We start from the raw sequence: 14,408 nt of genomic DNA, 5'->3' as shown, positions 1-14,408 counted from the left end.
AATATTGTTTGGGTTAAAATAAGTACTCCATGGAGTAATGCAGGGATGACGCATTTTTGCAGGCCAACCTGGAAGTTAGCATCACGCTGGTTCCTTGGCAAACAGGTACTTTTCCATTGTTCACTGTTCAGTTTTACTCCAGAAATTGGGGTCATATTCTTCACATTCAGTACAATCAAATTGCATTAATTATGCATTTGAGATAAAGATATTGATAGACTTTGCCACCAACAGCAGTAGTTAGAAAAAGTGGCTGTCATAAAATTTTTCCAGAGATGTTCTCCACAGGACCGCACAGTCAGACAAGTTTGAGCATGCACCCAGTCATTTCACTCAACACTCAAGTGATACAACCAGGTGACTCATCATCGGGGGTTAGTCTCATCACTTTATGTCTGTGAACTTTGATGTTGTTATGTCACCCCCCACTCCTCACACACAAACACACACTCACACCCAAACCTCACCACCATGTTCTACTTTTGCAACCTGTTGTCTTCTTTGTGCACTAAAAGCCCATTTAATTGAAAATACTCACGGTTTGCTTTGGCTTAACCTATTTAACATTTGTTTGTTTGTATGTCATGTCAAACCTAATTTCTTTCACTGCCCTTTCAAGGAGGCCTTTTGTGTGATTGTTGGGGTTGATGTCTGCTGGCCTGATTCCTGCTCCTTAACTCGACTGAGCTGTTAACCACTTTTTACAGGAAATAGTAATGAAGGCCCCTGAGAGAGCACAGGCAGAAAGCATTGAGAAGCTTCCCACAGCCCCAGGCTTTCTCACACTAGACTGAAAACAGGGTCGGTCTGAGGGTCATGCAGTGCAAGATCCTGTGAGATACAGAATAGGATGAGAACAAACATGCTCATATTAAATATGGAGTGGAAACTTGGCCTGTATTTTTGAAAGTGTGATAATGAGTATGTCTGTTTTAGGGTGTTCTCGCCAATTGTGGTTTTCATTGTCAGTGTAAGGCTTTTATAAAGTGATAGCTGTCATAAAGTTAAAATAGACATTGCCTTAAATGACGTCTTGCTCTACTCATTAATACTTTGTCGCGTGAAAGAAACTTTATGTAGAAAATTATTTACATCACAGTCACTTCCTTAAAATAACAACCAAACAAATTACTGTTATTGTACATATCTGACATGTAGCATCTTGGTTACTGCAGTGTTTTTTTAAGATGCTTCAGGTTTAACAGTTTTTTTTTTCCTATTTCCATTTTGTATTGAACAAAACATGAGGAAGTTAAACTTGTTATCTTCACTTCTTGTATTCTTCTCACCAGCTACTTACATTGTGGTAAGAATGAGAATCTTCGCTAGATTTTTTTTAACGTATATTAAATTACATCTTTGTCATTGGATTAGTTCCAAGAACTTAAAGGAGTAGAAATGAGTAAGAAGTGTTACTAATGTTTGCAGGGCTTGGTTTCTTCTGGTAGCTTGCCCATAAACTGGGATGACTAATTTAAGATTGTGTGAAGCTACTCACTTGCCATTTGCTTTATTTTACTTCATCTAGTAGGGACAAATAAGTTGTATCTTTGCATAGTCCCAAGACGGTGGTGCCTAAGATCTAATTTATATGTAACTTGCATGTTTCATTATGAGAATCTCAGATATGACATAGACACAGAAGTGTGTCTATGCTCAGTGGCATGTTTATGCTCAGTACTTCCAGATGTAATTGAATATTTCTTTTCTCCATTTTGAGAAGAATTTGATATTTGGCTTGAATGTATTACCACTTGAATTTAAATTTTGGATATTTTATTTTGAAATATTAACTATAATTTGTAATGTGGTAACATTTTGATACAGCTTGATCATCTCTCTTCAAATGTGCAGAGTAATAATTTTACAAGAACTCCATATTCTTGAGAGACAGCTCACCAGTGTGTTCATGGTTGTGAGGTTTGGCAGCCGTGATGGGCAACCGTTAAACTGTGGTGGAAAAGCCTGGCCTATTGACTGTCATTGTTTGTGGAGGCCTGAGAAGCACCTATGCCACAACACCGGCACATCACCCTAACCACTCACATGCACAGACCAGCTGTAAAAATAGATAGGAAAGATCGCCCTAGATATGCACAAACGCCCACATACACACATGTAAGACGTAAGATTCAGACACGTTCAGGTGTTGGTGTGTGGCCTTTGTGGGGACCACCTCACTTACACAGGGAAGATATATGAGCCAAAGAGATACGAAACCACAAAAAGTACATTTAACTGACATTGAGTGAACATATAAATCCAGTGAACTGCCTTTTGTTCAAAGGTGCCACTGTCTCCAATTTCACCTTCCTTTTACCCTCATCTGATGTTTAAACTGCAGTAGGTGCTCACCTCCACCAGATGGCATTAGATTCATGAGGAATGCAAGAATCTTGACAATCTTGAAGTCTTTTATATAAATAATGCATAGCTTGACTAAGGCTAATCCTACCCCCAACACTAAACTTGAAGATTAGGTTGAAAAAAAACAGGCATATTGAAATACTTAAACATACATTAATGTTATCATGACTAACTTACTACATATACTTTTACTTAAAAACAAATACATGTTCTTTTTGAGAGCATATGTATAAAAAAGTGCGGTCATTTTAAAAATCTTCGTTCAATATTTAATTTTTATCTGAAAACATATAAGTGATTCATTAACACATCAGGCCACGCTGGACTTTATTCTTCTTATTATTATTATTACTTGGTTCAAATAAAATAGCAGAAATGACTTATAGTCACTTATGTATAGGCTAATTTTAATTTGTTTTATGTTTTTGGATCCACACTGTCAATTTGTGCATGGGCAGGGTTTATGTAAGGTTTATTTATTTATACATATTTTTAATCTGATTTAATTTATATATATAGTAATAATAATTTAGATAATAATTTAGATTACTGTATACATACAGACATTGAATGAGAAACAAAATGGTGCGGCCGTGCATGCCCAGTTTGAAAGCGTTGCTATGTTCACATTCCTGTAAACTAATATTCCCACAGTTGCTATGGCACAAAAACACCATTACTATACTGTCACAGAGACTTTCTAGGACACTAAAGTTATTTAAGTTAGTTTAAGTTAGTAATAGAATCTTTCTGGGTTTGGTTTTTGGTAGTTAACTCCCTAATACTGAAAACGATTCAGTTTATGCTGCAAATCATGGGATAAACAAAACAGTGACTTGATATGCTTATACTCTATTGGCTTAGATGCCCCTCCCCCACTCCTCTTTCTCTCCTCAGGTAAGGTGCATGGGGAGTACAGCCTCTGACACCGGAGCCTTCACCTGGGAGAATGGGAAGGGCGGGGCCGTGAACATGTTATACCAGGATAAGGAAAAAGAGAAACGAGGGGGATGGACGAAACAGGTGCGCCTTATGAAAAGCAGCTGAAGAATGGTTATGAAAAGGACTGTGTTAATCTCTAGCTGTGGCCAGTGGAGCTTCGTGATTGATGGCTCAGCTATGTCACCTGGTTGCAAGTGCTACACAGTGCTCGAGAACAGTAGTGGCAAACACTGCAGGTAAATGCATGGCTCTTTCTGAATTGTGTTGGTTATTTATATCCTGCTACGAATGAGTAATTTCAGCAACAAAGTTGTTATTAACGGCTTAACAAAGAAAAATCATGAATAGTCAAAACAGACTAGTTTAATGTCCTCTCCAGCTCAGCTCCATGTTTATTCATTTGTTGACGGATGTGAGCTGGACACTAATAACTTAGGACAGGTAAAATATAGCATGACTGTCCCTAATTTCAGTTCTTGTGCTGATGAATTTGTTTTGACTTTGTGTTTGAATTCTTGCAGCTTTGAGGCAGATGGTTGGATCTGAGCAGTCTCAGTTCTCTCTCACCAGGATTGCTCATGCAGCTTCCAGCAGAGATTCATCCAGAGGAGTTAGTCCATTTCTCAGTATTTCATCAGATAGAAAACAAGGCCAGAGTTGCCTTAAATTCACCTTTGTATTTTGTTTGTGTAATAAAGTGGTTAATAGATGATGGGTTAGGTTTGTGCAGCTACGACTGAGAGTGGAGTCTGTTTAGATCTGCAGTCATTTATAACCTTTTGTCTGAGATGTTGTACGTAAGCATGGTAACACGGTGTAATGAGTTACAAGATGTATATGAGAAGGGGACAAAAGCAGCTATTAAACCCAGTTATCTCCCTCTTGTAGCATGACAGAAGTCTACAAACATCTGAGTCCACCTAACGTCCTGGCCAAGGAAAGTGTTGAAACTGGTATGTTGCCTTTGATCTCCATCCTTTTTTTTTTGTATTTCTACACCTGCTGATCACTGTATTGTTATCTGACTGTATTTACAGAGATGTATCCAGAGGGGAGTGTTCAGTTCAGTGCTTTTGATTTGAAATGAAACACTCTATAATTTAGTGTCGTATCTTTCAGCCCGCACGTTCAGATTGAACTTTTCTCCTATAGGTGACCATGTGGCTTTTGGGAGATGCTATTAGAATCAGTTCTGCCTTCTCATAGCTCTGAATGTTGCGGATATAAGAATCCCTTTGAGATATGTTTAACAGCGGTACACTACATACGGTGGCATATTAACAACACACTCACAGAAGCACGTACACACACACACACACACACACACACACACACACACATATCCATCTGTTGCCTGTTGATAAAAATGATACGTTAAATCACTTTGTGCAAATGGAGAGCTGGACTAAGAGTCTGACTAATGTGTGTCTGACAGGCCTCTCATGGGAGGTGAGGGCAAACAGCCGCCACTACCACAAACACAAACTGAAGAAATCCTTATTGTGCTTCCGCTGGGGGCGGTATGCGGTGAGTCCATCCTGCATGAGCTTCTACATGATACCCCAACACCTGCTGATGCATTAAGTAACAGGCTGGTGTGCTGATAAGTTTTTTTCCTTTGTGTTCCTCTCTCACTCTGTGTTGCTCTTCTTGTTGGTTGTCAGGACAATAAGGTGCGCAGCTACAAGTACTCCCCCCTGACTTTTCTACCCCTGACGCTGTTTGAACAGTTCCAGCGAGCGGCCAATCTCTACTTTCTTCTCATGATGGTGTTGCAGGTCAGATGAAGCCTTGGTTGTTCTCTCTCACTCTATTTATTCATGTTATGTTGTCTCATGTTAACATGATTCAAATAAGTAGAGTAGTACGCTATCCAGACTGTAAGAAAAAATCAGATTTTCTCTGACAGTACAGACAATGGGACATCGTAGGAATAATGCTGCCATGTTACCTTCACACATTCTGTTCTTTTACATTAAACTGACCTTGTATCATGATGTGATGCACGCTATGATAATGATTCAGGGAACAAAGTGCTCTCCTGTGCAAGGAGACAACATAAAAAGACAATGAGACCACATTTTTTCTTTGTGCAAACAGAAGAAAAAGTTGCTTACCCACCTTTTGAACATATTCACTGTACCACAGCTGCCGCCCCAGGGCATATTCTTGAGAATTTTCTTAACCACACAAAAGTCGTTTGACTGGATGGATTTGCCATCTTGCCATTCATCCCTGACTTCATAAATCCCTCTGCTAAGAGATCACATTAGTTCATATGATCATATATTACTTATGATCATATGCTCATAAGTTTGAAAAAATATTCCTGTATCTTTCTCAAGTTTAATTAATTTTATAATATTTTCCTATTGCTTTCAATTGTTCATTTTGTTTATTATAGTTAATATTACTTGCAGAGGCACTTTGTGTGTGTGGTGTACACAGGGTGTGTGATTACCTTTCCTTTTCCTTCTGTGTGTATCCATGCTTACATGTGGTTTCCAGTGTGTCCCTGCCATCTCATCCATACCCTGGTACATCACTATCATCCCTCTGCTCATGGTACTCTCTGTAAGAGGGCTGAAAGACCTTGCCAACGACATGGTGAGACCACCACTCACTCCCTCGTGCCCCCTAGGTCACCCAGGGGGAGTCTGGGAAGGGGAATATTCCTCAGCACATGCTCACACACAAATGCATGATCTGAAACCCAAATATACGACCGGACTCACGTATGCAGTTATGCACCTGGCACTTAAGCATGTACGCACTCTTTTCTCTCCTTCGTTGTCCTCATTGACTCCTTGTCCTCTCCTCATTGACAGAACCAGTCATCCCAGTAGCATTAATTTTCTCTCCTATCATTAAAGCTTTTCCTTTTAAATGCAGGCGTGATGTTTTGCATGGAGAATTCTCTGGTTAAGTGCATCACTGAGTTACGGTCGTTAACAGCTCTTGGTGAAACGCTCGCTTGACCCCTCTCTATTGACTAATCATTTAGTGGAGGGTGTAAATCTCCCAGCTGGTGTCACTGTAGAGCCCCGGTAATGGCGTTTCTCCTTTCTCCTCTCTCCCGTTCAACCTTTCATGGCCACCCTCACTCCCTCTCACGCGCTCCCTGTCCATCACTCTTTTCCTCCATCCTTGTCAGGTTTCTCAATCTATCTCTTTTCTCTCTCTCTCCTCTCATTCTGTTTTACGCTCTGACTTTCTCTCTCTCTCCATCTCTGGTCCAGGCAAGGAGACGCAGTGACTCTAAGATTAACTCCCGACCCTGTGACGTACTCATCTCCCAAAGGTGAGGACAAAGACAGTGGGTTATTCTCTCAGGACCCAGTGCAGGTCTGGGTTGAAACAGCCCTCTAATGAAGCTCTAATGAAGTGTGAATGAGTGAATCCCTCGATGGTCCCCTTGTGCATTAGAGCAGGGCAGAGTATTCTCTTCTCATATCTTCAGATGCAGTTTTATTCATTATTCAAATAAGAATGTGTGCACCTACTGACAATGTGTTGTGACTGCAAGAAAAGTCAAGAAAAATGAATAGTGCATTGTTTTTTTGGCATTGACAGACATAATTTTAGTTGAAGGCCCCACCAGACATATTTTTAAAATATACACTTCTGGTATATTCACATATATAATCAAAAAGTTCACGTATAGATTGAAAAGAACTTTTAATTATTAAAAATACAGGCGTGTTTTGCTCCTCTGTTTACAGACACAAACCTTTCATCACATCACATTAATTAATTAATCAATTAATTAATCATTTGGGGAAATTTTAGTTCTGCATTTTGAATGTTGGTGGTGCAGCTATTTTTTTTGCATCTCTTACATTCTTAAAATGAAATTTAGCAAGTTGTTAAACTTGGTCAAATACAAATCATATGTGGTGTTTGTGCTTGCAGGGTAGTATATTTGCATATTTGCGAGAGGGAAATTTTACTTATAAAATATGCTTACGGCTCATCTGCTCTGGTTCTCAGCTTCAACACGGCACAGTGGAAGGACCTGTGTGTAGGAGACGTGGTGCAGATCCACAAAGACCAAATCATCCCTGTGAGATACTCAATTTATATATAGATATATATATACACATAACAACAAAGTGACAAAGAAAACAAAGTGTCTGATTAATTATTCTAGTGCAAGTAGTATGGCATTAATTATTTCTTAGCTTTAACCATGAACAGCTCTTAGTAGCATGTTCATAAAGTACCATGTTCATACGTTGAACATTTCAGCATGCAGTGGTTGAATTTTGAAAATTTTTGAATAAATGCTTTGTAGCTCTATTTGTATTCCCAGTAACTTTCCACTCAGCCTGCTCTCTGTCTTATTTTCTCACAGGCGGACCTTCTCCTCCTGTGTAGTTCAGAGCCTCACAGTTTGTGTTATGTGGAGACAGCAGACATCGATGGGTGAGAATCACAGTCAGCTTCATTAATATGTTCACTCATTCTGATACCTTATGCTTCAGTCATCATCTGATTCACTGTGTAATCATTATAAACTACGAACATGATTGGATGTATTGCTTCACATGGATTAAAACAATTAAAAACAATTTACAAGATTTAAAATATGATATAGTGTAGAATATATATAATAGTAAAAATATGTGAACAAACAGTTCATGAGAAGTTTTAAGAAGTGATTTTGATGTTAGAGGCCCAAGCTCTTTAAGTTCTGTAGTTCTGAGACCTTTAAAAGTCAAAAACTGCAGAGAGGCGTTAAACGTGTATGATACATTTGGGTTCGGATAAATTACACCTGCGCTTTTTAAATGATCAGTATAATCTCAAAAGCAGCTCTACATCTGTGGACCAAGGTGATCAGTGAAAGAATGGTATCACTTTGTGCAGTGGGATCTTGTCTTTTCACTACCAGTTTAAATCCTGGTCTGCATAAAGAAACAGTCACAGAGACCTTTGGAAAGAAAGCTTAAATGAGTTTATACTTAAGGACAGAACAGTTCAAATTATTTCTCAGGATTACTAAACATTTGGAAATCTCTTTATTCTACTTCTTAACTATTATGTCTGTATGTCTGTTTTATGGGTCAGCTCTTTAGTGTTGACTATGAATTGAAGGTCATGTCTTTTCCACACACAGAGAAACCAACCTCAAGTACCGGCAGGCACTCAGTGTTACACATGCTGAGCTGACCTCTCATCCGTCAGAGGAGACCCTTGCTGCCTTTAATGGTGGTGATTTCTATTAAGAATGCAGATTTCAAAATGTGCTCATTTTCAAATAGAGCAAAAATGAACTTGTCCTAAGTAAGAGTAAATGCAACCTCTCATTTTACAGGTGTTGTGCTCTGTGAGGAACCCAACAATCGCCTGTACACCTTCAGAGGCCAGCTGCACTGGCAAGGAGAGAGTCACCTGCTGGACAACGACCACATCCTCCTGAGGGGAACAGTCCTACGCAACACAGAATTCGCTTATGGCTTGGCCATATACACTGGTACCTGCAGAACAATGTATTGGGTCTCAAAAAGTGGATATTGGCACAGATTTCTCTGGAATTCCTGTGCCTGAGAAATGATAGCGAGGGGTAGGATGCAACAGTATTTGTTCATAAAATGGGTATGAGTCTGCCCTTTTGAGTTTAAGACTAAGATACTAATGCAAAGAGGATGAAGGGAGCCCTGACATATAGCACAATGTGCCACAGAGGTGTACGATAAAAGAGATAAGACTATTACAAAATGTTTTGTTTCCAGGCCACCTACCCTCATTTCACCCTCTGCTGTGGACTCCGCTAGCCTCAATGACAAATTTTATTATGTGGAACACATTATATTGCTAATTATGGACAGTACTTAACTCTTGCAGGACTGGGTCTGTTAACGTGTGGCAGATAACAGGCTCCTCCTGTCTTTAAAGTGATCATTGATCGGATATTACTGAACCTGGCAGAGGTGTCATGGATCTCACTGTTATGACCCTTTCAGTTCAGGTAAAGCAGATCAATAGATCAAATTCTTCCAGAGATGGGTTTTATACCATCCATCAGAGAATATCTAGTGGTATGACCCCAGTTTAACCTGATTATAACTCTTACCCCTTCTTCACACACATAGCCTACTTTAAATTAAGTAGGATCAAGGCTGAGATATTATTGTCGTTGTAGGACTTGTTGGAATCAGTTTTCTGTCCTTGTACAGTTTGGAGATATGACACACACGTTCTCAGTTTTGTCATTTTTACACATTCAGCTCGGTGTCTTTCAGCAGCCTATCTGAGATTGAGACAACACCACTGGAAAACATAGTGTGATACTTTATTGATCCCTGCAGGGGAAATTCTCCCCCCCCCCCCCCCCCCCCCCCCCCCCCCCCGACCTCTCGGCAGCAGGGTCAGACACCCCCAGAGCCGCTAGGGCTTCAGCATCTTGCTCAGGGGCACATCAGCAGATGCTTGCTGACACAAGGGCTCGAACTCTCACCCTCTGGCTGCAGGATGGCCTCCCAACCTGCTCGGCCAGGCTGCTGCAGGGATAGCACCTAATAGCAGTGTGTTCTGTACCAGGCGCGGACAGTAAGATCCTGAGGAACTGCGGGAAACTGAGAGTGAAGAGGACGCAAACAGAAAAAGTTTTCAACAGAGTGGTGATCGGGGTGAGTGGGTAAAGGGCAGGGGGATGACAACTATGAGGCATTGAGTGAAGTTAATGTGAACTTTGTTTGCCTATATTCTGGATCTCCAGATAGTCCTGTCCGTGCTGCTGACAGCTCTGCTTCTTGCCATCGGCAGTGGCGTGTTTTCAAGTCAGGTCATGAGCCAGACAGGGGTTCTGTCTGCTCTGGTGGTTAACGGCAATCCAGTCTACACTGGGTTCCTCGTCTTCTGGAGCTACATCATCCTGCTCAGCCCTGCCATGCCCATAGCCCTCTACATCACGTTAGTTGCATCTACAATACTGCACTCTAATATACATGTATTCAGCACAAGTGTGTGTGTGTGTGTGTGTGTGTGTGTGTGTGTGTGTGTGTGTGTGTGTGTGTATACTGTCTTACTGTGTATGCATCTTGTTTACAGGTTTGAGGTGATCCACACTATCCACAGCCAGTTTATTGGCTGGGATATAGAGATGTATTGGCAGCAAGCAGACAGACCAGCCCAGGCCAGAAATACCTCATTGACTGAGGAGCTCGGCCAAGTGGGATACCTTCTGAGTGACAAAACTGGGACACTAACACAGAATCGTTTGCTCTTCAGACAGTGCTGCATAGCCGGGGAGATCTATGGTAAAAATAAAAAGCCATTCATTCTATTCCACATTAATAAACTGAAACTGTCTCGTGATTTCCCACCCAGTAAACTACTACTATACAAACTTTATTTTCTATCTGATATTTTAATTGACCTACTACACAAACCCATAGCCAGCGCAAAACAAAGTGACTCTCTGGCCTTAGGCTTCATAAGTAGCTAGAAATTAAGCCACTCAGACTTGGACTTCCTCTCCTGTTTCACTTGCTATTTTATTTGACCTAAGCATCCAGTTTCAACAGGAGGTTATGAATGCAACATGCTCTCAAAATACTTCTTTACAGGACTTTAAGCAACTTTAATTATATTTAATTATTATATATTAGGACGTGGTTATGGTTGACTATAAAGTTATAAAATAAATCTCAACCATCCTGTCTTGTAAACATTTCCAAATGATAAACTCTTATTATTCAGGTGAGCTTCCTTAATTCAATATGAAAAAAAAGTTTTAAAATAGCTTTTTTGTTTGAAAATACTGTAGATTGGTGGAAAAAAGAGCAAAAAAAGGGATGGAAGTTGATCATTTTTCTCAGTCGGTAAATGAAAGAGAGATCATTCATTGTGATTATAACAAAAGTTTTAAAGCACTAGACATTAGTGGCGGTGATGAGGCACTCTTACTTGTTCTTGTTCTTGTTCACTCAAGAGTTCTTGTTTTTCCAGTTTGTCTCCAAGAATTGATGACGTTAAAAGATCTTGTCATGTCTATTTGCTACAGTCTTATGTGAATTTTATGGTACGGGTTGATAATGGGCGTTTCCTCACTGGTTTACAGTGGAACAAAGATCTCTCTGGGGAAGTGACATCACATAAACCATGGATGAAACTCATTCCTCAAAAGAGAGACATCAGGAGACACTTAACATGCTCATATTCAACAGCCATGAGTCCATCTACTAAATATTTAACACCAGCTCTGCCCACAGAAGACAAACTGTAATTGAAACCTTGTCAGAATCACACGAACCATATGTCACGTCTGAGTCATTTCCTGCTTTAGACCCCTTACTTTCTTTCTTTCTTTCTTTCTTTCTTTCTTTCTTTCTTTCTTTCTTTCTTTCTTTCTTTCTTTCTTTCTTTCTTTCTTTCTTTCTCAAATGCTTTTCGCAACTCATTAAGTATAATATTTTTTCTATTGTCACAGGTGATGCATCAGTCAGGGCAGAGGATGTAGAGGTACCGTATCATCACTAATTCCAAGATGTTATCAAATCTTCCTTTTCATCTCTTTATACCTGTTTTTATATCAGAAGTTCTGCTGCAACATTGTCTAATATTAATGTAACATGCATTGTGGCATCTCTTTCCCTATACGTGTTCAGCCCATGGACTTAAGCTGGAATAAGTTCTCCTGTGGTGGTCTGTTCATGTCGGCTCCCAACCTGGTGGAGAAACTCAGAGGAGAGCAGTGTCCGTTCAGCAGACAGTTCCTCACAGCACTGTCTTTGTGTCACACTGTCATGGCAGAGTGGAAGGAAGGTGTGTGTGTTTTGTGTTGCAAGTGAGCTGTCATCCCCCATCTGATAAAATTGTCAAAGCTCATTTGATAGCTGACCGCACTGGTCTGATATGTGATGAAACCTTGATGAGTGATTCTTGTTTTCTGATGTGTTTTTGTATTACACTGACTGACCTGATGGGGGTGCTGCAGTTAAAGGTCAAAATACTGTATATCACTGCAGTCTCACACACCACCTGTCCAGGGTTAACAGAATTTGAAAGGAAGAAGGTCTGAATCAGATGTAATAACACACACAGATAAGACCATTGACTGGCACAATGGACCATTTCTGGAAGACAACATGTTTACTTCCACTTTGTGTGCTGACTGCATTCCTCCAGAGGCTCCAGTTTACCAGGCTGCATCCCCAGATGAGGAGGCTCTTGTTGGTGCAGCAAGGGAGCTGGGCTGGGTCTTCCTCTCTAGAACAAGAGACTTAATTATTGTCTCAGAGCTTGGTGTTACACGACAGTATGAGCTGCTGGCACTGCTAGACTTTACCAGCAAGAGGAGACGCATGTCTGTACTTGGTGAGAGTGGCCCTCTAAAGACGCATTAACAAAATATCTTGAACCTTACAATCTCTGCTATAATTACACATATACTAAGTTCTCCCCTGTCACTATCTTTCTGGATGAATTTATCCATATTGGTTTTGTGTTGTTTTCCAGTTCGAGAGCCAGAGGGCGGGTTAAAGCTGTACTGTAAGGGGGCAGACATCGTAGTCCTGGAGAGACTGCGGGGGGACTGTGTATATCAGGAAAGGACAGAAAGAGCCCTTGAGGTGAAGTAAAGTTTCTACTGAACCAATAGTTCGTGCTGTACAATACACCTACTGAGCCCACAATTTATATGTCATATGTTATGTATGATTATATTATTATTATTATTATTATTAATATTATTATTATTATTATTATTGTTGTTGTTGTTGTTGTTGTTGTTGTTGTTGTAGTAGTTATTATTATTATTAATATTTTTATTGTTATTATTATTATTATTATTATTATTATATATGTCAGGATTTTTTTTCTGTGAAACAAGAAACAGAGCAGTGGAGTAATTAGTGAGCTTTAAAGATGCTGGTAGGAGCAGGTTTTTGTCACCTTTGGACTGAGCCATGCTGCCTGATTCCCCTGTTTCCAGTCTTTATGCTGAGCTGTGCTAAGTGGCTGCTGGCTGTAGCTTCGAATGCAGGCATATTTCCTAAACATTTATTATTTTGTTTCAGTCACTATTTTAAACTTGTTCCGTTGTCTGAAACAGAAACAGAAAAACATGTAAATGAGAGCAGCTTCATTGGAAATTTGGCTGTATTAAAATAGTGCATATGTGAGCACAGAGAGTAGGAGAGAGGGAAACAGATAAAGGGCTGAAACCAGCTGACAATAGGCAGAATGCAAATAGGACACAATAATGTCAGTTGTTTACAGTGCTTCCACAACAGTTTTTAGTCCTACTGAGACTAGTTGGAGCATGCATGCAGGACTAAAATGTTTGTCTCATGTTTTCTCTGTCGATCCTTCAATTCTGCCTGAAAGATCACCAGTAAATAATGTGCAACCTATCAAATAACGTGTTAACTTATCTTCTGTCAGCTGTTTGCTCAGGCCTGTCTGAGGACTTTGTGTGTTGCGGTTCGATCTGTCCCTGAGGCGTTATGGGAGCAATGGAGTAAAACTCTGGCCCAGTCTGCTGCCATGGCGACCTGTGACCGTGACGCACTGCTGGAAAAGCTATATGATCAGATGGAGAGAGAGCTGCAGGTGGGCTTCTCCTCAGCATGATTTCATATGTTTATTGTCAGTCCTTCATTTAGAGTGGTATAGCAGATCATTGACACATGCACATGACCAGCACACATAGCCCTCTTAAATCAAACTTGTGCTTAAGGATTTCTGCTGTCTATGTTTCCCTAAAATGAATTTAACATGTTTTGAGCAATACAATCCTCGTTTCCCATAAACTATGTTTTTTTCATGCTATGAGGTTTAATCTCACCCATATCATCTCTTTGTCTCCTTGTTACTTTCGTGCAATGTAATAAAGCCATCATCCTGTAGGAAAGGTAAAAACAAATGCTAACTCTCATGTTTTGTAGCTTCTGGGGGTGACAGCTATAGAGGATCGGCTTCAGGAGGGTGTTCCTGAGACCATTGCTCTGCTTCAACAGGCTGGGCTTAAAGTATGGGTACTGACTGGGGACAAAAAAGGTATGTGCACATACTGTTGCAGGAAGGGGAATGGCGCCATTTTGAATGCTGTGCTGTAGCTACATGAAAACAAAGTCTCACTGTCTGTCATCTGT

General features: G+C 40.2%; 1 protein-coding gene across 1 annotated transcript in view; it reads left to right on the top strand.

Moving 5' to 3' along the window:
- The first annotated feature begins 3,424 nt into the window (after window positions 1-3,424).
- atp8b3 (ATPase phospholipid transporting 8B3) overlaps window positions 3,425-14,408 on the top strand; it is a 15,190-nt gene continuing 4,206 nt past the window's right edge. Inside the window, exons 1-20 of the mRNA XM_071487551.1 lie at window positions 3,425-3,545; window positions 3,831-3,919; window positions 4,198-4,262; window positions 4,745-4,836; window positions 4,974-5,087; window positions 5,818-5,916; window positions 6,549-6,610; window positions 7,300-7,372; window positions 7,664-7,734; window positions 8,429-8,520; window positions 8,627-8,785; window positions 9,853-9,941; window positions 10,031-10,224; window positions 10,363-10,571; window positions 11,744-11,769; window positions 11,922-12,080; window positions 12,444-12,630; window positions 12,772-12,884; window positions 13,699-13,866; window positions 14,202-14,313. Coding sequence (XP_071343652.1) covers window positions 3,888-3,919; window positions 4,198-4,262; window positions 4,745-4,836; window positions 4,974-5,087; window positions 5,818-5,916; window positions 6,549-6,610; window positions 7,300-7,372; window positions 7,664-7,734; window positions 8,429-8,520; window positions 8,627-8,785; window positions 9,853-9,941; window positions 10,031-10,224; window positions 10,363-10,571; window positions 11,744-11,769; window positions 11,922-12,080; window positions 12,444-12,630; window positions 12,772-12,884; window positions 13,699-13,866; window positions 14,202-14,313 — 2,116 coding nt within the window. The 5' untranslated portion in view covers window positions 3,425-3,545; window positions 3,831-3,887. The remainder of the gene's footprint in view (window positions 3,546-3,830; window positions 3,920-4,197; window positions 4,263-4,744; window positions 4,837-4,973; window positions 5,088-5,817; window positions 5,917-6,548; window positions 6,611-7,299; window positions 7,373-7,663; window positions 7,735-8,428; window positions 8,521-8,626; window positions 8,786-9,852; window positions 9,942-10,030; window positions 10,225-10,362; window positions 10,572-11,743; window positions 11,770-11,921; window positions 12,081-12,443; window positions 12,631-12,771; window positions 12,885-13,698; window positions 13,867-14,201; window positions 14,314-14,408) is intronic.

This window comes from Trachinotus anak, unplaced genomic scaffold (assembly GCF_046630095.1).
Source record: "Trachinotus anak isolate AG129_WGS33_773 ecotype Australia unplaced genomic scaffold, CSIRO_AGI_Tana_v1 ptg000010l, whole genome shotgun sequence".
Lineage (NCBI taxonomy): Eukaryota > Metazoa > Chordata > Actinopteri > Carangiformes > Carangidae > Trachinotus > Trachinotus anak.
Note: the sequence above shows the minus strand (reverse complement) of the source record. Positions and strands in the feature narration are given on the sequence as shown.